Here is a 23,103-nt window from a genome sequence, read left to right as displayed (position 1 = left end):
ACTGTGAAGCGAGGAGGTCTGACCAGCGCCGGCCCGGCGGATGCGTCACTTCTTGTCTCAATGTGTCTCTCAGCGTGTCCGTGCCCGCCGTCATGGACGCCCCTCCAGAGCCGTTCTTTCTTGCCCTCAACTCCGAGAGTATAAAAGCAGCTGCCCCCGGCCGCCAAGAGAGAGGCTCCGATTTCTTCCGTCGAGTAACGTGCTCTCTCGTCTCTCCACTTCGGTCGACCTGACCGGCCGCTCTTTTGCGATGCTAGAATAGACAAGTTGTTCTGTTAGCAGTCGACTCACGCTTTGCCAGGACCTTCAGATGTTTCCAGTTGTGCCCCAGGCCGCCAGGCCAACGCTACCCTTGGCGCTTGCGACCCATTTGCAACAACTGGTGCCAGCGGTGGGAAAGCAACAATACACATATTTCACCTCGCCGTATGGCTGCACTAACATTCTGTCAACCTTTATGTCAGAATTAAACGGACACTGTGGAGGATGCAAACAAAACGCTATGTTCAGGATTAACGAGCTCGGCGCCTCCATACGTGGCAGGCAGTAAAAGAAACATATAACGCGTAAACTCAAGTATAATAGAAGTAAGCACGCGGGAGTGAAATTATGAGGGTAATATATAGCTGAAAAGTAAATGAAGCTAACTAACGTAAAAATAAGTGAGCACAAATAACTGAACTATATAATCATAACTTAAATCTAGGGCACAGGGATACAAGGTGCAGGCCCTGTAAGAAGAACTAAATAATTGCTACAACGTTTTACTACGGTAATAGGCTTGACTTACTAGCACCATCAACGTGAACAGGAAGAGTTGTGCAATGCAATACGTATAATAAGATTGCAATGTGAAATAACGTAGCGAGAGAGCAAGACAAGCGCTGTGAAAAACAACTTGCAGAAAAGAAAATGCCCTGTCTTCTCCATTTGCTCCTTACACTTCTGCTTTCTTTAATGTTCCTCTTTCGCCGGAACCACTTTATTTCCAATGCGAAAATAATTCGCAGAGCTGAATCCACGGGAAGACGTTCAATATTTTCGCTTCATGGCTCCATCTTTTGAGAAGAAAGCACTTCTTGAAAAAATTCCTGGGTAATATTTACGCAGTGCTAATGTTCCCGCGTCTTAATTTCCTGCCCTCCCATCATTATGGTAACAAGCCCCGCTTCCCCCCTCACCCCGTACCTCAAGTTACTGAAAAAAGAAAGAGACCAGTTGAACGTCATTATACGAAAGGCAACCAAGCTGGCGCTGGGCATTCCGAAGCATTCTTCGACAGACATGCTTCTCGGCATGGCCAAGCACAACGTCATCGAAAAGTTAATAGAAGCTTATCTGTCTAATCAAAGAGTTGGACTCAGTCAGACGTCGGCGGGACGTCGCGTTCTTGCCAAGTTGGGCTGGCTAGAGGCAGAGCGGAAAGAAACGGGGCCGTTACCCAGGTTGTGGGCGCATAAAATCCACAGTAAGCCACTACCTAGAAACGTGAGGTAGGGTAGTAACGACGGCCGCAGAGCGGCTCGTATAGCGGCCTTGACGGAGACTTTGGGTCAAATAGTAGAAGAGGAAGAGGGGGTCACTCTCATCACAGACGCTTCGTTACCCAAGTTTTCATCGAAAGCTACGCTGGCAGTTACGACGCGGGATGTGCTAGTAACCTGCGCCTCCATGAAGACGTCTTTTCCCGAGGTGGCAGAAGAGGCCGCGATAGCGCTAGCACTCGCGCCGCCCAAGGCGGGAAGAATTGTCACCGACTCGAAAAAGGCGTATAACAACTACAGAAATGGGTGGGTGTCTCTTGCGGCACTAGATATTCTGAAAAGTAAACGCGACGTACCTGAAAGGAAAGTTGAGTTAATATGGACACCGGCTCACTCTGGGCTGGAGGGCAACGAACTTGCCCACCAGTTTGCCCGAGAGATGGAACACCGGGTTGAGGAAGGTGAGCCACAGTCCGTATTTAGTTACAGAGACATTACGAACCATTATAAGACGGGGAGGCGCCGTTAACCCGATCCTCACAAATCGCTTAGCAGAGAACAGCAAGCGATCTACAGGCAAATACAGGCAGGATCCTTCCCGCACCCTTACCTTCAAAACAAGATGTACCCGGAAAGGTACGAGGAGGATTGTAACTTTTGCAAAACTCAGTTAGGCACGCTCCAACACGTCATTGGAGTATGCGATTTCATCAAGGCGATCCCCCCCCCCCTCTTAACTGCCCCGCTACCCTACCCCATCCCTCGTCCACCCTTACCGAGCGATGGGAGATCTTGCTAACCAGCAGCGCCCTGGAAAACCAGCTCATCCTGATCTCCAGGGGCCAGGCGGCTAGGGAAGCATATGGGTCCCGTGAAGAGGGAGCCACTTCCATCGACGGCGTCTAAGAAGATGTCGAGCTCGGCTCAATAAAGTTCTTTCTCTATCTCTCTCCCCCCCCCCCCTCCGCCATCATCACTATGCCAATTTACGATGACTGCGGGGCAAAGGTTTCCAATCAGTCTCAAGTTGGCATTTTTATGTGTTATAAACCGTGATAATGCTACAACTGAGGTTGAAAGTACGCCCTATGCATGCAAGTGCGGGTAAGTTGTGCTGACAAATGCTAACAAAAGTTCACCATTATAAACACTTAGGCATCACTCTAACTTCTGACCTGAGATGGGACGCGCACATTGCCAACGTGACCTCGAAGGCATTACGCAAGCTATTTTATCTCCAAAGATGTCTCCGCCTCGCACCCACATCGATAAAGCTTCTCGCATATACTACTTTCGTTAGATCAGTTTTGGAGTACGCTAACACAGTTTGGTTTTCCCCCTCAGTGACTAATATAACGAAACTGAAAAAAGTACAGCGAAATGCGCTACGGTTTATTTAGAAGTATAAGCACACATATTCAGCCATTAACCTTGCGGGCATAATGGGTTTAGCGACGCTTTCATCAAGAGCGAAACAAGCGAGACTCAAACTTTTATTTGTACGTGCACATTTATTACTATGTATTTCTGTTTTGTATGCCCACCTGCTATTGTCCCTGATGGGACTGACCCAGTATAGAATATAAATAAACAAATAAATAAATAAATAAACATAACGTTAGAACTTTGGATAATACGCAAATATTTGCAAATTTATTTTCTGCTAGATACTGCAAAGACACAATTACTTATCCTAGACACTCTATAAAGGAATACTGTTTAAAACTTGTATCGGCTTTGATAATTAGACATTAAGAAATTCTTTTACTTAGCAAGTTACATCAGTGTGCATGCAAGATGACGATTCTACGGGCTCTTCGTCCCGCATGATGGTAGGGATAACTCTATGGCGCTGGCCTACTGCGCTGTCCGTTTTTATCAATGCTCTCTATGGTATTTCGGCACAATTGCAACAAAGTAAACGTAACTACAGTTCTGTCTGGGTTAACGTGCTGCGTATGTATAACTTTACAAGTGGAATAACAACGACCCTTACCAAATGGTTGCACAAAAGGGTGGAGTGCTTTTGTCAAGTAGTAGTTCTGTGTAAAGTTCTCTGTCTCCGGTGCCATGCCGGCCATCTGCCACTTGTTCATGGCGTAGAACTTTCTCCAAAAGTCTTCGACCGGATGCAGAAATACCACGTCTGTGTCAACGTAGATGACGGCATCTTCGTTAGGAAGCATACTCTGTGAAAATGATGTTAGGCTGGCTTGTAGAGTTCGCACAATCGAAAGCTCCTCGGCAGGTTTGTCGCTTTACATGTTAGCGTGATAAAGGATAGGCATTCTTAATAGCTGAGTGCTCATGCACATTCACTTACTGTTAAACCATGATGGCTAATAATGCTAACTTCTATGGTCGCATCACGTTGAAGCCTACGCAATAAGCGAGCGAAATAAACCGATGCTTCAAAAAGAACAGCTTCAAAAATAGCATCCGGCAGCCAGCCGTCTTCTACGGACGTCAGTGGCAGAGCTAACATATAAACACAGAAATATGACAGGAGGAAAGTTTTAGATGAAGTATTCAGTAAATATATTGCAAAATAATTCTTCATCTTCGTCTCTAAGTCATTGTCAGATGAAAGTTCACATAAACTTAAAATAGGAAGCTCGCTTTCGATTATTATATTTTTGAACAAGTATTCCAGGTTATGACAATGAACAAAAGTTTTGGAAAGAGTTGTCGCTTGGTCAGCTCCGAGTAAGTTATCGAAGTATCAAGTTCTTGTATTATGAAACATGGCCTTTACTCCGAGGATAAGTAGAACACTATTGAGTTTGGATGGTGTTCTTGCAATAGTTCTTTAGTTGACTTTGCTACAGAGATTTTGTAGGACGTTATGTGTTATAAAGCCTTGAATGATCTCATTTCTTATGCTGTGCGGCCACTACCAGAACAATAGGTTGAACTAAACGACAAGCAATTATGAATGGTTCCCATGGCGTGCGCACAAGAACCGGGAAGTGGCGACACGACGGTGAAGCTAACATTGGTGCGTCACCGTTCTCGATAAAAAGCTGCCAGTCGCACTGGCTGGCGTTTCTATGACGAAATAATGGCTTTACGTAGAGTGGTAGCTCGGTATATAATTTTATGCTGACATATTCTTATATCTCTCATACCAAACGGGCGTCAAGGGATGCTCTCTAGGATACAGAATAAATTAAAAGAGGAAAAAAATCCGCTTTAGGTGTCCGCGCATCTAAGACTCTGGGTGCCCTGCGCGTTTTTCACAGTCCTTATTTTTGTTACTACACCGGTTAATTAAACATCGAGGTGTGCTCTCAATTGATGCGCATATTGTCCGAGTACGACGAAGCTGCATAGAATTCCAATATGGCAGCGCCATCACGGCTCGGCCCAGTCGTACAGCCACTCGTTCGAATGGCTATAGAAGAACACGTGGTGCAAGTTGTGCTATAGTATCGGCATCAAGCCATCCGGTTGTGCCCTCTACGTGATAGCACGCGCTGCCGTCAGCGCGCAATTAGATTTTTCTGCGTTTCTTACCCACCTCACACCTCCACTACGTTCCTTTACATCAATTCGCCGTTCGTAGAAATCATGCAACCAGCGTTACCGTCGTCGTCATCTTGCTGCTGTCGTCACTCAAACGCACTATAGCGCTAATTCTAGTACGCTGTACTCGCGTCACACAAACACATACTGGATTCACACAAGCACATTGGTAAACCTGGCTACGCATTGCGGAACCGCAAACAATGCTGCATAGCCAGCTGATTGCAAAATAGTTTGCATAACGTCGATTCCCACCGTGCGTGGGATCTGCACAAATTACTTTTAGACGCGGAGAGGCAGATACCTACATAAATCCTATACGTTTAATTAGAACTAGGTCATAAACGTTACCAAAGTGCCGAGCATCTTTCACCCCTGCAGCAAACCCTCCCAAGCAGCAAAAACACCAGCTATGTCCGTGTTAAATCTCGTCCGCCTGGCCAGCCGTAGTATTCGGGGACGGCCTCCAGAAGGGACACCAAGTGAAGCGCAAAGGATAGGGACACGCGAAGGGCACAACACATGCGCTAACCCTCCATCTGTCTTTTTATTTTTACTGCGTTTCACTTTCAGTATGACGTACCGACAAGGCCGAATTCATAGCCCTTATCAAGTTTCCAACTATACCGAAAGGTATACTCAGCGCTTTGATAAACCACTACACACGGCAGATGCAACGGGTTCTAGTCGTGAGTTGCGTGTAGAGATAAATGAGTGTCTGCCAAGTTTAATCAAGGTGTACTACACTTTTAACCCATGGCACAGAATTTTACTGTACCATGACGAACGTCCATTACTCTAACAATTAACGCTACCTCGTGACGAGAAAAGAACGCGAACTGAATTAAGTGCAAGAGATTCTCGATGACGGCGTTATGGATGCTTTCTACAGCTCATGGGCGTCTGCGGTCGTGATACTAATAGAAAAAAAAAAGACAGAGCGCCACTATTTCGTGACTATTTGAGAAAGCTCAAGACAGTAACTAGATAGTATGTCTGCCTAGTGCCACGCACCGATGACTCCGAAGACAAAGTTCGACGCGCCCTGCGTTGTTTGCTTGTCTAGAGGGGTAGACTAGCGTGGCCACCGTCGACTTTACCGACGAACTTAGCGCGCTTTTGTTTAGTTTGGGCTCAGCCCCCGCTACTTCCCAGTAAAGGGCGGACACTGTTCTCTTCGAAATGAAATAGCAGTACTATCCAGTATATCTTGCTGACGTAGTCATCTGTTCCAAACCATTTATGAAACTCCTCCAAGTGACTGCACTAAGTTTAAGAAGCAATACGATGGCCTAATCTCACGCTTAAGCAGTGCTTTGGGTTCGGACGGCTCAAGTTCCTCAGACATATCGTGAGTGCCAGATAGAGGCTGGCGGTCCGACAAGCTTATCGCGAACACATGTTTGCCGGAATTTAAATGGGGCTTCTGCAAACTACTTGAGCACCTTCTATTACACTTCCCTGCTTTCCTTTCACAGCGCATGTCGCTACTAAGGGACTATATCCTACGAGATCTGCAGTGCAGGTGCCTTGAGCATTGCGTGTATCCGAATGCCTGTTCTCGACACGACCAAGCTCACGGCACCATGCTGGTTTTTCTTCAAGAAACCCGCTTGGCTTCCCGTTTGTGAGATGCTTTAGAAGGGACGAAATATATATTGCTACCTTTTCATTGCAGTTTCACATCCTTCCGTAATTAGTGCTCTAAGCGTGTTCGTTTTCTTTCTGCGCTTCCATGTACATTGCCTTCCTCACTTGCTCACTGCATCAGTGTGTGGTACTGATAATTCTGTTTTTGCTTTCCGAGTGGATGCCTACATGATAACCTGTGATTTTGGCTCGTAGTGTGCACTTTACTGTTTCCTGTAGCCTACCCTTGTAGCACTTTCATCTTTTACGCTGCAACCAGTGATTTTTAATCTGGCACTTTTACATGTTTCGACGGCACACAAGCTATTCAGCAGCATCTGTATTTTTTTCTTTTTCCACAGCCTCTGGTCTTTAATGAAGAACTGTTTATTTTCCCGTTTTTTGAAAGCTAGTCGCATTGCAGCCATTTGTGCTTCGAAATATTGTGGCAAGTACGCTCTAAAGATGTTGAGAAGCTATTCCTGCAATTATTTTATTTACAGTTAATATTAGTGCGTTTAAAACCGATGTTACTGGTCGGGGATAGCTTGGAGTCATTTTTTCTCTAGTGAATTAAGCGCGGTACCTGCATATGCCGAAATAAATATTTGTACTGTAAATGTGTGCGTATTCGTCTGACTATTCTACTTCGATTCGTATTCGAAAAAAGTTCACATGCAACCACCTACAGTAAATATACAAAATGCTGCGCTGTTGACGATGCACGTTTTCTGGTAATCATACAGTGAAGCCAAGAAAACGCTAGTTGAAACTGATGTTTTTGGCGTTTACAAGTCAAATGGCAGTGCACGTTCCATTAACGGATATTCAAGCCTAATTATCTCCTCTTTAATTAGTTGAACGTCATTTCAATGTAAACAACACGGGCATTATGTGCCTCTGCGCAGTGGTCTGTACGGGCCAATGTAGAGGTTGCAGAAAAACACACGACATGGGAGCCGCGATGGCGAAGATAACAGTAGCCTTTGGTAAGTGTATATCGCCCATAATTAACATACGTTTAGGAGAAGACCGTGCATGAAGAATTTGCGGCGAAGATTGAACGAACCGTTGTTTTTCCACCGCTGTGGTGTTCTTGTCATGAAGAAAGGCTTGGCTAATATGAATAACTGTGCTGACGCACGTCATATCTGCGTATGCCAATCACACGCTTTGTCCGACATTGTGCACGCCGAGATTGGCCATCAAAAACAAACCCACTTACGAAATAACTATACGTAAAACGTGGCTGCACCTCAGAAACTTCTGAACGCACTTGTGCAGCAAGGTTGTATTATATGTGCAAAGTGTTTTAGGAAACTGAGCTGGAAGGTAGAAAAGCCGGTTTTTTCTAATGATGTAAGCATGAAATAATGCAGTGGTCTCACTTCGTTGTTTTCCGTCCTGTTTTACGTCACGTAAATTTTCCAAAGTGCTGGATGGGTGCTTTGCAATACTCTACAAACAAAAAACAGCAATAAAATTGGCAGTTCCTGCTTTTATCGACAACGATAGTAAGCTTCAGCGTTCTGCTTGGACTTCTTGGACAGCGTTAACGTGTACGCCGGTACGACGTCATTGCGCGACGCTGCAGTTATTTAATCAGATTTTATTTGTTCCAAACCCAATGAGGTAAGGTGAGTCGCAACACTTAAGGCGACCCCTGCTGCATAGAAGTAACAGCGCCCTGTCTCTTACTAAACCTCTGACAACGCTGGCATGTTGAAGGGCGCTGCCGGTGGTGTTGGCCATGTCGCACATGTCACACATGTCCCACATGGACAGTGCACGAGGTGAGACCGACGGCAATCCGTCCACCTTTTGGTCTAGTCTGGTCTAGTCTAGTCTAGTCCTTCTAGTCTAGTCTGTAAGCTGGACATATCTTTCTGAAGCACTCAGAATGTACGATCTATTCTAAAGGTTGTACTCGAAGGGGATATACCATCAGACGCATACTTACCGGTAAGAAAAGCCTCTGAGTTGTGCAAGGTCTGAACATATAGCGCCACTCGTAGTAGTTATCTTTGGGGAACCACTCAAGCTTCACCTCACAGCTCACACGTTTTCTGACGCTGTCTGGCCAGGAGGAGTACTTGAAACAAGGGGGGTGTGGTAGCCAAGGCAGAACAAAAGAAGATATCAAAAGCTAGAAAAGACACATTGTCTCCAAAATAGCCATTAGTACGTAAACCTTAGTCTGCAAGCACGTATACCAAGTACACGCGAAGAATCAGCAAATATTTCATATGAACAAAAGTTTAAATTGTTGTTGCATTTTAACTTAAGGGAGCAGCTATTCCAGACTAATTATTTCACAATATCAACAATATTTCTCATTTAAACAACAGGCAACCAACCACTTTGAAAAAAAAATTGGCAGCATGTTACACTTGTTTTACACGTGAAGGCGAAAGCCTGTTGCACACCTGCTGATTCATTAAGTTGTCAGATCAGAGAGGTCAGACTTGTATAACCTAACGAGCTGCGCTATGAAGTAAACTTAATTCGCTGTATTTTGATCTCCTCAACGACACATGAGGGCACTTAATGCACCATCTAAAGGTTATTTCGTTTTATCTTACTTACAGACTTTTCTATTTTTCTTTTTCCTTTCTTTTTCTTTCTTCCTTTCTTCCTTTCTTTATTTATTTCTTTCATTCGTCCTTTCTTTCGTTTTTCTTTTATTCCATGCAATAAGAATGAACAATGCAAGGGTGCCTCATTCTATCCCGGCTAGGATACCAAACACCAAGATAACCACAACCGGAAGATCGCTCACCTTTTGAGCTCAGCATTCACCACAAAATTCACCTGGCCCCATTTCCCAAGAATATGTACGCTGACCGTCATAAAGGCCGAAAAAAAGCAAGAGCACACAAGCCTGGCTCGACTCTTTGGCTATGTCACATCGAACACATCGGCGGTCCTATGCACCAACGTGGCCCGCTACTCACAGAGACGTGGGTACAGATACTCTCTGAGGGTTCACTGTGGACAGTGGCACGGCGAAAGAGGCTGCTATCGCCCTAGCCATCGTCCACGCTTCAACCATAACGGCACCGGATGGACCCATCACATTGGTCACGGATTCACAGACCACCTGCTGGACTTTCGCGCAAAGGATAGTGACATCCTACACAAACCGCATACTTACATGATTACACCTTACATCGTTACACAGGGTGCGTATCGTCTGTACACCTGGACACGCCTCTCTTCATGCTGTAAACGCGCTAATGCGGTAGCTTGACAGCTCACTAGGCGGGCGCCATTGGAAGAGCTGTCCAACCGAGGCGACGCACCGACAGAACCACTGAACGACACTGAAATTCTACAGAATTACAGAGGTAGCGGAAGACACTCCCCCCCCCCCCCCCTAATTCCGTTAACCGAGAAGAGGCCGTTGCGTGGCGACAGCTTTCCCTGTCTCTTTTATCTTCACTTTTTCCACCCCGCGCAACATGCCTCATACTGTCCCTACTGTGGAGCAAAGCCACAGTATATCTGTGCATCTGGGAGTGCCCACACCCTCCAGGTTATTCATCTATTCCTTCCCCTTCACTTTCCTCCTGGGAGACTGCGCTGACCAGCTTAGACCCGTAAAAGCAGCGACGGCTGATCCGGCGGGCACACGGAGTGGCGTAAGCCAATGGGGCCCGTAACTAATGGCTTCTACCAACGAGGAAGTCACCCAACCTCTTCAGAAGTAAATGTTTTCTCTCTCGCTCTCTCTTTCATTCGTTTCTTCTTTCACATTCCGCCATTGTATCTGCTCGTTTGCGGGGGTATAAGCCATTCCTAATTTTGATATTTTCTTTCTTTCTTTGCCTCATTCCTTTTTTCCGTCGTGCCTTCAGTCATATTGAGCCATTGCGTCTTTGTTTGCTTACGGTGGTATGATGCATTCCAGATTATGTTTTTTTTTGTATGAGTCATTGCTAATGATGATATTTTTGTGCCACTCGTCTGCTTTCTTTTGTATCACTGACAAGACTCCACTATTTTTCGGGTATGGGTCGTTGTAACGAGCTCTTTAACGCTTTCGCCTTAATATTGATTCAACTCAAATGTTGGAGTCTACTTGAAGCAAAGGCTAGGTGAAGGGGCTAAAACACTGCTATGCAATTAAATGCTGTGCGTACAACTGTGCCCTCATCTTATGCAACTTCCGTAATGTTCTATGCGTTATCCCAATATTTACATAGCGGCAATTAAGTCTAACGTTTGGAGCAGAGCCCACAATTTTCTTACCAGTCACTCTTACAATCCTGCTGCGCGATCCTTACCAGCAGATCATCGACTTTAAGTTCTTCGAGCATTTCACAAGTGAACTAGTTTGCACAGCTTCAACATCCTATCAATATAGGTGGTACACGTTTCACCAGGTAGCTTAAGCCTTTCGTGCCATGGTGTGCTCGGTACGTTTACTTCGCATAGCAGAGACTCCAAAATAACTAGGCGGGCTCTTCCTGTAGAGGAGTTTTGCCGATGAAATTCTTGATTGCGGATCTTGCGCATCCGAGTCCTGCACCCCACTGAAGAAACAAAACCACGAAGAAAGGGGTGGACGTCATTGGGAAGAGTCATGTTCCGCTGACTGACGCTGCGATGAGGCTAGCAGTAGAGAAAGGACAGGAAATACACCCTCAGAAAAGTCCATTCTTTCGCTTTTACATTATCTGCTTGTACTACGTGGGAGGCCGTAGCACCCAAGGCGTAAAATGAAGTCAACAACAAAATATATTGAAATACACTTCAAGAGAATCTATGCGGTTTCAGCGATTTGGCGATACAACATGCGGTATATAGATAGTGCGCAATAAACGAGGACCAAATGGAGAGACTGGGACACACGTGTGCCACGAAATTTCAACTATCTTTTGATTAACTATAATTTCGCACCATTATATAGGTTGTTAAGAAAGAGAATACCGCTTTGCCTCTCGAGTATATGAGTAGAAGCGGTCGTTAAGAATTGCTGCTCGACTCGGAAAACCACCCGCATAGTTTCTCGCTACGGCACCTGAAAATCTCGTGACTCTCAGAAAAAGCTGACGCATCTGTGCAACATGCGGCATTGACGACATACGTTACCGGCTTACCTCATTTCGAATCTTTTCCTCGTTCTGTTTATCTGTGATGACGACTAGGTGTAGCCTCGACGTTGAGTAGGCGACAGCTGATTTCACAGCAACGATGCCAAGATCAAAATGGCTCTCGCATATGACGAACACCAGGGTCATTCTCTCGCTGCGAAACAAAGTAAGTCGTTTTAGATCTAAAGTAACCTTTCGCCTCGGAGAAAATAGTTGTGTACTTGAGATAACTTCCTGCTCTTCCTTCACGAGCAGCAGCAGCAGCAGCAGCCGCCACCACTGCAGCAGCAGCCACCGCCGCCTATATTCATGACCACTGCAGAACGACGGCTCTTCCTAGCGACCTCCAGTTACCCTTGTTGTGCGCTTGCTGATTCGAAGTTATCACTGCAAATTTCCTGATGTCATCACACCATCTGATTCTCTCCCGTCCGCGAATGGGCTTCATTTTCTTGGTATGCACCCATTCTGTAACTTTAACAGACCACCGGTTGTCTGCACTATGGATTGCGATGCTTGCGCAGCTTCATTTTTTTCTTTTAAATGTCAACAAGAACATCAGCTATTGCCGTTGGCTCTCTAGTCCACATCGCTGTCTTCCTGCCTCTAAACGTTACGCATAACATTTAAGTCTATCGCTCGTTGTGTGGCCCTTACTTCTAAAGCTTCTTTAAACCTTCAAATTTCTCGCCTTTGGTTTGTGCCAGTAGAGTGCAATGGAGAAGCACTTCTCTTTTCAAGGATAGCGGAAAGCTGCTGGTCGTGGCTTGGTAATGACTGGCATGTGAACTCCAATGCACTTTTTCCATCCGTAAATTGTCTTCTCACAGCCCGGCTCTCCTCTGACTAATTAGCCTATGTAAAGGTACTCTTGCACAGCCTTCAGAGGCTGACTGCCAATAAAAAAAATGCCTATTGTCCAGCTAGGTTAGGAAGCGAGCAGCTTATCGCTTTCACTACACAAATGGTGCCTCTCCAGAACAACCGTCGTTCTCCTGTAAAGTAAGCATTCAGAACTTTCTGCAAGTGGATATGTCTTTCGGTTTGTAAACATCAAATAGGCGTCGTATCGATTTGTTATCACCTATATGACAAACGAAAGGAACGGACATTCGACAAATTCGAGCAATGAACATCGAGTCAACTATGAATCTAGTCGAAACGTTCGCTGGATATGTATTCAATATTCCGATTACTGCCACAACCCTTAGAATAAAACAGTTGTTACACTGCGCTTTACCCTGTATGTGGCATCACGTTTCTTCGTGTCTTGTTGAGCTGTGCAGCGGAACATCTCAACTGCAAATTATATAGCTGGTTGACAACTCGCATGCCCCAAAAGCAAACAATAAGTACACGCCTGTACACTTTGGTTAAGGTACTCCGCTTGTTCTGCAAAAAAGGATAAAAATTACGCAGAAGATATGGGCATTATGCCACTCTTTAATAATAAAAAAAAGAGGCTTATAATTCATTTAGTGATTCAGCCAGATGCTTCAGCGCTGCGCCACGGATGCTCGTGGGCACAAGGAGAATAACTGTCAGTGTTGGCGCGCACCGGCGAGCCACCGGTGCAATACCGCAGGCCTGGCAAAGGCACGATGGCTTGGCGTGAGTGGCGGTAGATGGCGCAGCGTCCCCAGAGGGAACCGTAGCATAGAAGCCCGGCTGTTGACGGCTAAGCCGTGATGCGCTTCGGCGGCGGTATACAGTACGTCAATGCACTGCTTGACTGCCGGTAGCGTTAATCTCGACAGTGATATTGAGTTGGATTCTAGAGGAATTTTTTTCTGTTATCTGAACTAAGAGGGAGAAAGTGAGAAATGCTCACCTTGCAGTGGGCTTGACGAGTGTTACGTCGTTGAAGGCGACTGAATGCTGGACTTTGACCTCGGCCTTGTTACGGTACTGGTGCAATTTGTCATCCACGATCATGTATCCAAAGCGGGTGAGAAGAAATCCGGCCAATGCTGCTAACGCACACAGGCCGAGTAAGAGATGCGCAAGACGGATATCCGCCATGATAGCCGTTGTTCTGTACTGCACAAAAACAACACATCCAATAAACTCCTAATTTAAATTTTTTTAGTAAGTGAAACACCTTTCATTTGCACCTTAATATAAGGAATGGAGTTTCACATTATATAAAGGTTTTGTCTAATTGTCCATGCTTGTTACTGCGTTCGCGTGCGCTTGTCTAGATTGCCTCGTGTTTATTAGCTAGATTTACGTGCGTTTCAGGAATATCAAGCTACGGTCATACAGTATATGCAATTCTAAAAGCATGAATACACTTTGTCTGTCTCAAAAAGTGCTGTTTACACAAAAGACATTACATCAGTCGAAACAGCCCCTCCCGAACCTGAACTTTCTGCAAGAGTGAGCCTGTATTCGTGTCTTGTTCACTGTTAGCTTCACAAATTCGCGTCAAGAGGTTCATAAGAAGCTTAAAATTTATCCGTGAAGCTTGCAGAAGTATCATGTGACAGATCTCTTCGTGTTGAAGGTTTCATTATTGAGACTTCACGTGTGTGTCTTTTGGCAAATATTCTTCTGTGGAAAAAAATGTGAATATAGAAATAACGAGGCACTTCATTAAAGGGGACGGTACTTAGTCACGCTAACTTATACTAACCTATGTTAGTTCTCGTAAATGAGTCTACTTAAGCGCTCTTGGAACAGTTAGTTCATGACTGACTTGAAGTGCAAAGAAAGAGGGCAAAAGAGACACACGACATAGAGACAGCGCTGAGTGGCAGCTGAAAGCTTTATATGAGAGCCAGCCTGTTTGCGACAATCAAATTTGTTTATTATCACCGATTACCGCTTTGCAAAAATATATTTGAAATAATTACCAGGAAAACACATGCAAGGGCCGCTGACATTCATTCTTCCAATGCCCATTTCAAAAGAACTTGCAATATTGACCTTGTTAGCTTTGTTGGATGCTTGTGACTAACGGAATTTCGTCAGAAGTAGGGCATAATAATCATGATCATGATCACCATCATCGTCGTCGTCATCGTCATCATCAGTCTGTTTTATATCCACTGCAGGACGAAGGCCTCTCTCTGCGATCTCCAATTACCTCTGTCCTTCGCCAACCGAGTCCACCTCGGAACTCGGAAGGCTCAGCAGTAAAGATCGATGGCGAATATCTCAGCAACCTTCGGTTTGCCTATGGCATTGCTCTATTCAGCAACAATGCAGACGAGTTACAACAAATGTGTGAGGACCTTAACAGAGAGAGTGTAAGAGTGGGGTTATAGATTATATGCAGAAGACAAAGATGCAAACAGCCGAGCTACTTGGGCGGATTCATGTGCATGGATGATCTCCTCCAGGGTGTTGTGAACGCGTAGCTGCATGAGTCGCACGGTGCTGGCTTGCAAGGGAATGCCCATCACTCTCTTTATACTCTAGCGAATTACGTGTGCAGCTTCTTCTCCGGCTTTTCCAGCAATGCATGGCCGCCAAGTGCGTGATGTGGCTCATGAGGAAGGCGTGAAAGAGCCTGAGGAAGTTGTATTCCCTGATACCTCCCTGCCTTTCAGATACTCTGTTGATTAGTCCGATCATGTTCTCCGTGTTCGCGGTGATTTTGTTGATCGCTCGACCGTTACAGCCGTTTGACTCTATCAGCATGCCGAGGACGTCCACCACGAGAATGGGATTACCGTTAATCGTGTGGAGGTTTACGTCGACTGCCGACGACGGCATCGAGCCATGGGGTTTCGGCCCCCTCCTGAGGAGGAGGAGTTCCTACAGATACTGAAAACTCATGAAAACTGAGATCCGATGAGCAAGTAAAATACAAGTTATTGAGTGCAGAACTTATATTTCACTGGCTCATCTGGGTCTCTCAGTTTTCAGGGAGCGCTTTACGCCTTGGGGTTTACTCAAAAGAGTCGTCATAACGATTCAGACATACTTTTTGAAATTGAAGACAACTTTTTTTTTCACAGACGACGTTTTATCGCTGATTAAGAAATGTGAAAAGGGTTGTACCAAATTGCTTCGGCACACTCACAACTAACGATGAAGAGCACTGTCAACCTTTCTTTCACAAATGAATCTAAGCCTTGATCTCATGAAACCTGGAATAGCTTTCGCAGTCAGGTTGGGCACCTCCTGGCTACCGATTAGGAGCTTCTTGCCCACTGAACACAAGGTGTTTTGTAGCCGTTTGAGACCAGTCAAAATGAGCAAAAATGTGCAATCGCTAAAGGCAGCTACAAAGCGTCTTTTTTGAATCTCTGGAAGACATTTCGTTAAAGTGCCTTTTGTTTACGTGTTGCTAAGGCGTCTTCCAACCGTCGTTTCAAGACTACTAAAAAACCATCTGCGAAAACGTACACATTATATCTGTGCTGCTCCTTATTCGGACATAAGTGTTAAATAAGACATAATTAGATCGTGGTGTTGACCTGCAGAACCACAGAATTGATCTTTTTTAACCCTTTCTGTTTGCCTACTGAATGTTCTTGAAAAACACGATCTAATTATGAGGCACGGCATGGTGGAAACTCCGAAATAAATTTGACCACTTGGGGTTCCTAACATTCACCTATGTCTAAGTAAATGAGCGTTTTTGCATTTCGCTCCCATTGAAATGCGGCCAACTCGGCCGGGACCGAACCGCGGCCTCAGTAACTCTGTAGCCACTAAGTTGTAGCGGTGGGTAACAGAAAACGTGCTGGCTACGCAGAGCAGCTGCACAATATTTAGTTTGAACGCTATTTCCAAACTGATGGATACGTGATTCCGACGATATTTTTATAGCGAAACATCGGGCGCAGTAACGCGCTTGGTATTGATGCTTATAAGTTGTGCAGAGCAACGCGAAGCAATATGGAAGGACGCTTGCCTTGGTCGTTTTCTTATTATTCCCTCTTGTTTGTGGCTGCATCACTTATAAGTTACGATTTCTACCTGTTCAGCTTTACGCAGGCTGTCGCAACAGTTGTTTCTTCCGCGGTGCTCTCTGCCGGATCAACCTCCTATACGAATGCATTATTTGCCAGTCTTTCGCATCCTCCTGAATCTACACATCGAGCAGCATCGCAAATGCACAGTCAGCTGTTAAATGCAGCCGTAAACAACGGTAACATTGAGAGCTGATTCGTTTCTAATTTATCGCAATTTTCACTGTGGTATTGTCCCAAGTTGTGAGACCAAACCGCCCATTGTACTGTTTGCTTTAAACTTGATAGTGATCGATTACCAAAAGACAGATAAAATAGGTGCTTTAAATGTTGATTTCATTGGTTACCGTGTACCCGATTAGGCGTATGAAGTTTGGATTGAATAAATATTATGTCTATTGAAAGTGATTTCTCCGCGGCAATGATGGTTGCAAAATGCCATTCAATGATTTGAGCTGATATAAGATGATGTCCGGCAAGCGCGTTGGCGGCCGCGTGTCCCTTGGATACATCATTTTGGTGCCGCATGATACGATATCTGAAGTGTCTTGCTTCTCCAACGTACGATGCACCGCAGCCTTGGCGCGGAATATTCTACGCGTACCAGTCGGCTCCATAGCTTGTGCGTGGGAACGTGGGCAATCTGAGTATTACAGTCCTTGAACACTCTTTTGATTGCTTCGCTTACAAAGGGAGCATACGGAGTGGGTGCTGTTTTTCTGGACTGCGCAGTGCTGGTGCGCAGGCGCTCAGTAGAATGGCGTTCTTGCTGACGTAGCAGTTTGCGGAGGTAGGCATTGGCTTGCCAGGTCGTTTCTCATTCTTTTCGCTTTCAGCCTACTTGAGGGTTCGTTCGTACAAAGCTCGCTTGAACAAAGGTGCCACAACCGAGCGTTTCTGGCCCATGAGGTGTATAGGTGTCTGAGCAAAGCTCAGGTATTTGGCGAAATGAGTCGGTTTCCTGTACATTGTTGCAGTGATGGTTCTTTGCTGAGCTTGGCTTGTATTTATCTTAGTTCTAGAATTCATATAATAAAAGAGAAAGGATGTTGCGGCCGATCAAACTGTGGTAATAAGAATTATACACTTCGACTTCCGTACTCAGAACTGAGGTTAAACAGCGCGAAAAAGACGAGGACACAAGGAAACAAATACCACAGACAAGCGCTGTTCGTGGTATTTAGTATTTTTGCAGGTATTTGTTTCCTTGTGTCCTCGTCTTTTTCGCGCTGTTTAAACTCAGTTCTAAGTATGGACCAACTAGCCCTCATCAAGATCTTACTAATGCGATTTCCGTACGAAAGCCCTTTTTCAATACGCTAGCTGCTCGAAGCTGCGACCTTAAGTCTGCAATGGTAGCTATAACACAGCATTTTGCGTATGCAGGTGCATGGCTGTCATAATGGTGCTTCAACGTTTTGCTGCGACCTGGATAGCGAGGATGTCCCCCCGAAATACTGCCTGAATTCAGTTTCTTTCCTTGGCACTATTGGAAGCCTTGTCTCAGTCAGTGTATTAAACGAGGCGGCCCAGCGCTCCGCCCACGTGCATTGGAAACGACATTATTCTTTCCTTGTAATTCGCTTGCAAGTATTTTTTCCGAAATCATGCATATTGTTGCAGTATGGTATGTGCCGACAGCGCGACAACAAAAGAAGACTAGGTTGACTGCTTTAATATGGTGTGTATGCCCACGAGAACTTAATTAGGTTACTTTGGATGCCAGGTCATAAGGGATTATACATGAACGAAATGGATGACAGTCTCGCGAGAGCGGCCCTCAGTGGCCCTGCACTATTATTATGTCCTGCATCAGCTTAGCTAATTACTGCTAGATTTAGGATATATGCAATTGATCAAGACTTTATGGACCAAGCGATAGCAAATTTTTCAGAATATCAACACCTCTTATTCGCTTGGCACAAAAATTCCTTTCACAACAGAAAAACTGAAGTAATTCTTACCCGATTAGGCTGTCGAATAGCAGTGTTAAACTTTTATTCTCACACGCCTTGTCTGACACCCTCCACTCTATGCCCAATCTGCATGTGCAGAAGACGAGACCACAGATATTTTTTTCTTATCATGCCGCCGTTTTAGTTTTCTTCTTTAAGGAAAGACATTTCAGAACCAACGTTCAAGCAACTTGGTTTCCATTTTTTTCATTCCAAATATTCTTTCTCTAGGAGTGTCCTCTCTTGAAATCTAGCAAAGGAATATTTGCTCAGCCATAGAAAAATTCATAGCTGTTTCAAGGCGATACTCCTAAATACTTCAAACATTATCTGTGTATGTTTGACACGTTTACCAATATGTGTATTAACAGAATCTTGCTAATTCCATCCAATTCTTGACCGATTCCTTGCAGTAAGTACGTGCCATCGTAGAAGGGTACCCTATCCTACCCGATGCTATGGGTCGGAGCCTTCAATGTTGCGTTTAAGCAAATACCGGTGCAGATCTCGTACAGCGTCACATGTGGGGGGAAGTGAGGGGTAAGCTCACTACCTCGCTACGCAGTATCTCCGTTGTGAACGCCACATCGGTTCCGTCACGACGTCTTCAAACGATCCCGCCGGGTCTACATCCCCGCAGGTTTTATGAGATCTAGTGCTATCGCACCCTCGTGACCAAGGAATTTTCGCTGGCATATATGGCACGGACGTTTAAGAGTGGCTCACCTGGCATGAACGCGTCCGCGGCCATAACAGATGGTGACAATAATGCTTGTCAACGTAATCTTCTATTTCCAAGGCACGGCTCTCGTGTGGTATACGAACACGAAGAAGGCCTGACTAGCTGGGAAGTCTGCAAACAGAAGATGCGTGACGTATTTGGAAAACCTTCAAGGTCATCAGCTATCAGCCAGACAAGAGCTTGCGACACGAGCTCAATCGTCCACAGAGTCGTAATTTCCTATATACAGGACGTGATGGCTCTTTGTAAAAAAACAAACAAAGACATGTCGGAATCGGATAAAGTCGGCCATGTGCTGAAGGGAATAGCAGACGACACATTCAATTGGCTTTTGTGCAAGGATTGTGCGACAGTTGATACCTTCCTTTCGTCGTGCTGACGCCTCGAACAAGCTAAAAGGCGACGCAGTACTCAGCAATTCGATGTCCTGCCAATCACCCCAGCTAATTTTCCTGGACTGACGTTCCAGCGCTTCGTCAGCCACCAAGTTCACCTGCCGTGACAGAGATTTTCCGTCGGGAACTGGAGGCCATTGCTCCAGCGATCCGTTATCCTCGATCGCCCGACAATGATGTGACGACCGTATCACTCATTCAATCTGTCGTTCGACAAGAGTTTGCCAAGATGGGTCTCCACAGTCAAGGGAGCAGCAATGCACTCCCAAATGCTATAGCGGTCGCTTCAGTTGCACCGAGTCGGCGGTACCCACCAGTGTGTTATCAAAGCCCAGGTGATAGGCGAACGTTACATGAACGGCCGCAGCCACTCGTACTCATCGCGTCCCAACGTCACTTTTTATCACAGCTCGGCATACAACCCTTGCTTGATATATCAATTTTATGCTTGATACAATCCTCCAGTGGTGACGCCCCCTTCCGTCGTTTAATCCAAGCCGTTCGCCCTCGCCTGAATCTCGACAGTTCCGTTCACCTCCGCGTCGACGTTCGCCGCCTCCGTCGTATCCCAGTCGCCACTCAGAAAACTAAATAATGCAGCGCCCGGACGTTACACTGCATTGACGACCCGGAACGAAGATCCTCTCTTGACCTCTGCTCCTCGATGCAACCGTATCGAAGTTTTCTTTGATAGTCTGTTCATAACCACTCTAATAGACACAGATGCCCAGACATCTGTAATGGGCTCCGTTCTGCGCCGACGTCTTAAGAAAATGCTCACTTGGCGCCTCCCCTCCCGTTCGAGTTGCCAATGGCAGCACAACTGCATACAGGCCTATATACTGCCCGTATTAACATTACCGGCCGTGTTCTGGCGTTCTTCCGGCGTTCTGTGCTAATACTGACACCAATGTACTGCCGACGATGTCACAAACAAGCCCCGCCTTGGGTGGGGCCAATTCGTTCGTCTGCCACCCCAGGTCGAACCATACTTCTCAACGGAGCCCTACCCTGCTCTCCCTTAGGGAGATTACGTGGGATAACCTGTTCTGGACGTTCTCTTAACCCGCCATGTTACGCTGCCTAACACCATTGTTACAGCTCGGAATAATTAGGCGTGCATTCCCATTCTGATCTTTACTTCATCGACGCAAGTTCTTCCACTGGATATTTCCCTAGCCACACTGAATTCATTGCAGCACTCTACTGTTTAGACACTGGCTACTTATCCTCAGCTTGTCTGCTGTACAGTCGACTTCAACTTCTATGTATGAGGACCCATTACACCGAACGATTTACCATGGCCTGCGACCTGATTATGCAAATACTCATTGCTCCCTCGTAGCTTTGTACCAAGATATTTTCGATTTTGTTGGTCATCCATTATGCCAGACCACCTTCGTTTCGCATCGCATTAACACAGGCGATGCCCCTCCCGTACACCAGGGACCTTACCATGTGGCAGGTCAACATAATGCCAAGGTTAATGCCAAGGTCAACATAATGCCAAGGTCAACATAATGCCTCAAAAGAACATTGTGGAGCCTTCTTCCAGCCCTTGGGCCTGCCCAGTCATATTGGTGAAGAAAAAGGACAACGCTAGGAGTATTTGCGTGGATTATCAACAATTCAAGGCCACTAAGAATGACGTGTACCCTCTTCCACAGATCGGCGACATGGGAGACTGTTAGCACGGCGCCAGTTACTTCTCCTCTATTGACCTCCGCTCTGGGTGCCATTGCGATTGGTCGTTCGATCCTGCCGGTGAGCCCGAGACTTCGAGCCGGAGCTGTGTCTGCTGAGCGCCCAAGGCCTCTTCAAGAGGCACCCTGCCCCCTTGCGAGCGCTCTTTCTGGGGGCAGACGGGCTGTTGTGATCAACCGTACTCCCCGCGACAACTTCCGGTCACGGCTAGCGTGATTATGGGGAACGGGCCGACCGCCTCACTAAAATGGTTTTCAAAACGGGATTTATGACCAGCGCGGCACTACCTCGGTCAGAAGAGGTTTGGGCAATTAGCAAACATACAGCCATCACTAGTCAGCCGCCCATATTGGTATGTACTCGCCGCGCAAGGAGTCAGTGTACGATCGGAGTCAGCGTACGCCCCCCCTCCCTTGCTTGCGCCCAGTGAAGTGCGTGCGTTTCCGACGAAGCTACCTTCGGAGGGAAAGGGCAACCGACCTCCGGATTGATGGGACCTGGTGTCATCGGTCTCTTGAAGCCGGATTGGGGGAACTGACTGAACAATGACCCCGCAGAGCCTAAAATGAGCAACGGCCGGCGGTAGTCATCGGCTGCTACAACTGCATCGTGAACTTTTACTGTACTACTTTGAATTTTTTTTTAATTTCAAAATATATACGTATTTGTAAAACATCCTGAATATCGAGCCAGCATCACGTTCCCTTACCCTTCCGCGAGCAATGTACATTCCCACATCTTCGGACGCCCAGTCGCAACAGCTCTGGCAAGTTGCTCTTGACGATCATCATCATCACCATCATCATTAGCCTGGTTACGCCCACTGCAGGGCAAAGGCCTCTCCCATACTTCTCGAACTAGTCCGGTCATGTACTAATTGTGGCCATGTTGTCCCTGCAAACTTTTTAATCTCATCCGCCCACCTAACTTTCTGCCGCCCCTGCTGCACTGCCCTTCCCTTGGAATCCAGTCCGTAACCCTTAATGACCATCGGTTATCTTCCCTCCTCATTACATGCCCTGATCATGTCCATTTCTTTGTCTTGATTTCAACTAAGATGTCATTAACTCAGGTTTGTTCCCTCACCCAATCTGCTATTTTCATATCACGTAATGTTACACCCATCATTCTTGTTTCCGTAGCTCGTTGCGTCGTCTATAGTTTAAGTAGAACCATTTTTGTTAGCCTCCAGGTTTTTGCCCCGCAGGTGAGTACTTGTAAGACACAGCTGTAATACACTTTTCTCTTGAGGGATAACGGCAACCTGCTGTTCATGATCTAAGAGTACCTGCCAAACGCATCCCAGTCCATTCTTATTCTTCTGATTATTTCAGTCTCATGATCCGGATCCGCGGTCACTGCCTGTCCTAAGCAGACGTATTCCGTTACCACTTCCAGTGCCTTGCTACCTATCGTAAACTGCTGTTATCTTCCGAGACTGTTAAACATTATTTTAGTTTTCTGCAGATTAATTTTTAGACCCACCCTTCTGCTTTGCCTCTCCAGGTCAGTGAGCATGCATTGCAGTCGGTCCCCTGAGTTACTAAACAAGGCAATATCATCATCGAATTGCAAATTACTAATGTGTTCACCATTAACTCTTATCCCTAATTCTTCCGAATCCAGGTTTCTGAATTCCTCCTGTAAA

The 23,103-nt window shown here is 45.9% G+C and overlaps 1 protein-coding gene across 13 annotated transcripts in view; it reads right to left on the bottom strand.

Moving 5' to 3' along the window:
- The window catches only part of LOC142587551 (glucoside xylosyltransferase 1-like), a 106,770-nt gene that overhangs the window by 36,055 nt on the left and 47,612 nt on the right, over nucleotides 1-23,103 (bottom strand). For 9 of the 13 annotated variants that reach the window (XM_075698649.1, XM_075698650.1, XM_075698642.1 and 6 more), the window contains 4 exons: nucleotides 13,566-13,774; nucleotides 11,741-11,888; nucleotides 8,599-8,730; nucleotides 3,481-3,673 (listed from right to left, as the gene is read on the bottom strand). In XM_075698649.1, coding sequence (XP_075554764.1) covers nucleotides 3,481-3,673; nucleotides 8,599-8,730; nucleotides 11,741-11,888; nucleotides 13,566-13,756 — 664 coding nt within the window. In that variant the 5' untranslated portion in view covers nucleotides 13,757-13,774. The remainder of the gene's footprint in view (nucleotides 1-3,480; nucleotides 3,674-8,598; nucleotides 8,731-11,740; nucleotides 11,889-13,565; nucleotides 13,775-23,103) is intronic. The other 4 variants (XM_075698651.1, XM_075698653.1, XM_075698643.1 and 1 more) reach the window with 1 other exon arrangement.

The sequence above is a fragment of the Dermacentor variabilis genome, chromosome 7, assembly GCF_050947875.1.
Source record: "Dermacentor variabilis isolate Ectoservices chromosome 7, ASM5094787v1, whole genome shotgun sequence".
Taxonomy (NCBI): Eukaryota; Metazoa; Arthropoda; class Arachnida; order Ixodida; family Ixodidae; genus Dermacentor; species Dermacentor variabilis.
Note: the sequence above shows the minus strand (reverse complement) of the source record. Positions and strands in the feature narration are given on the sequence as shown.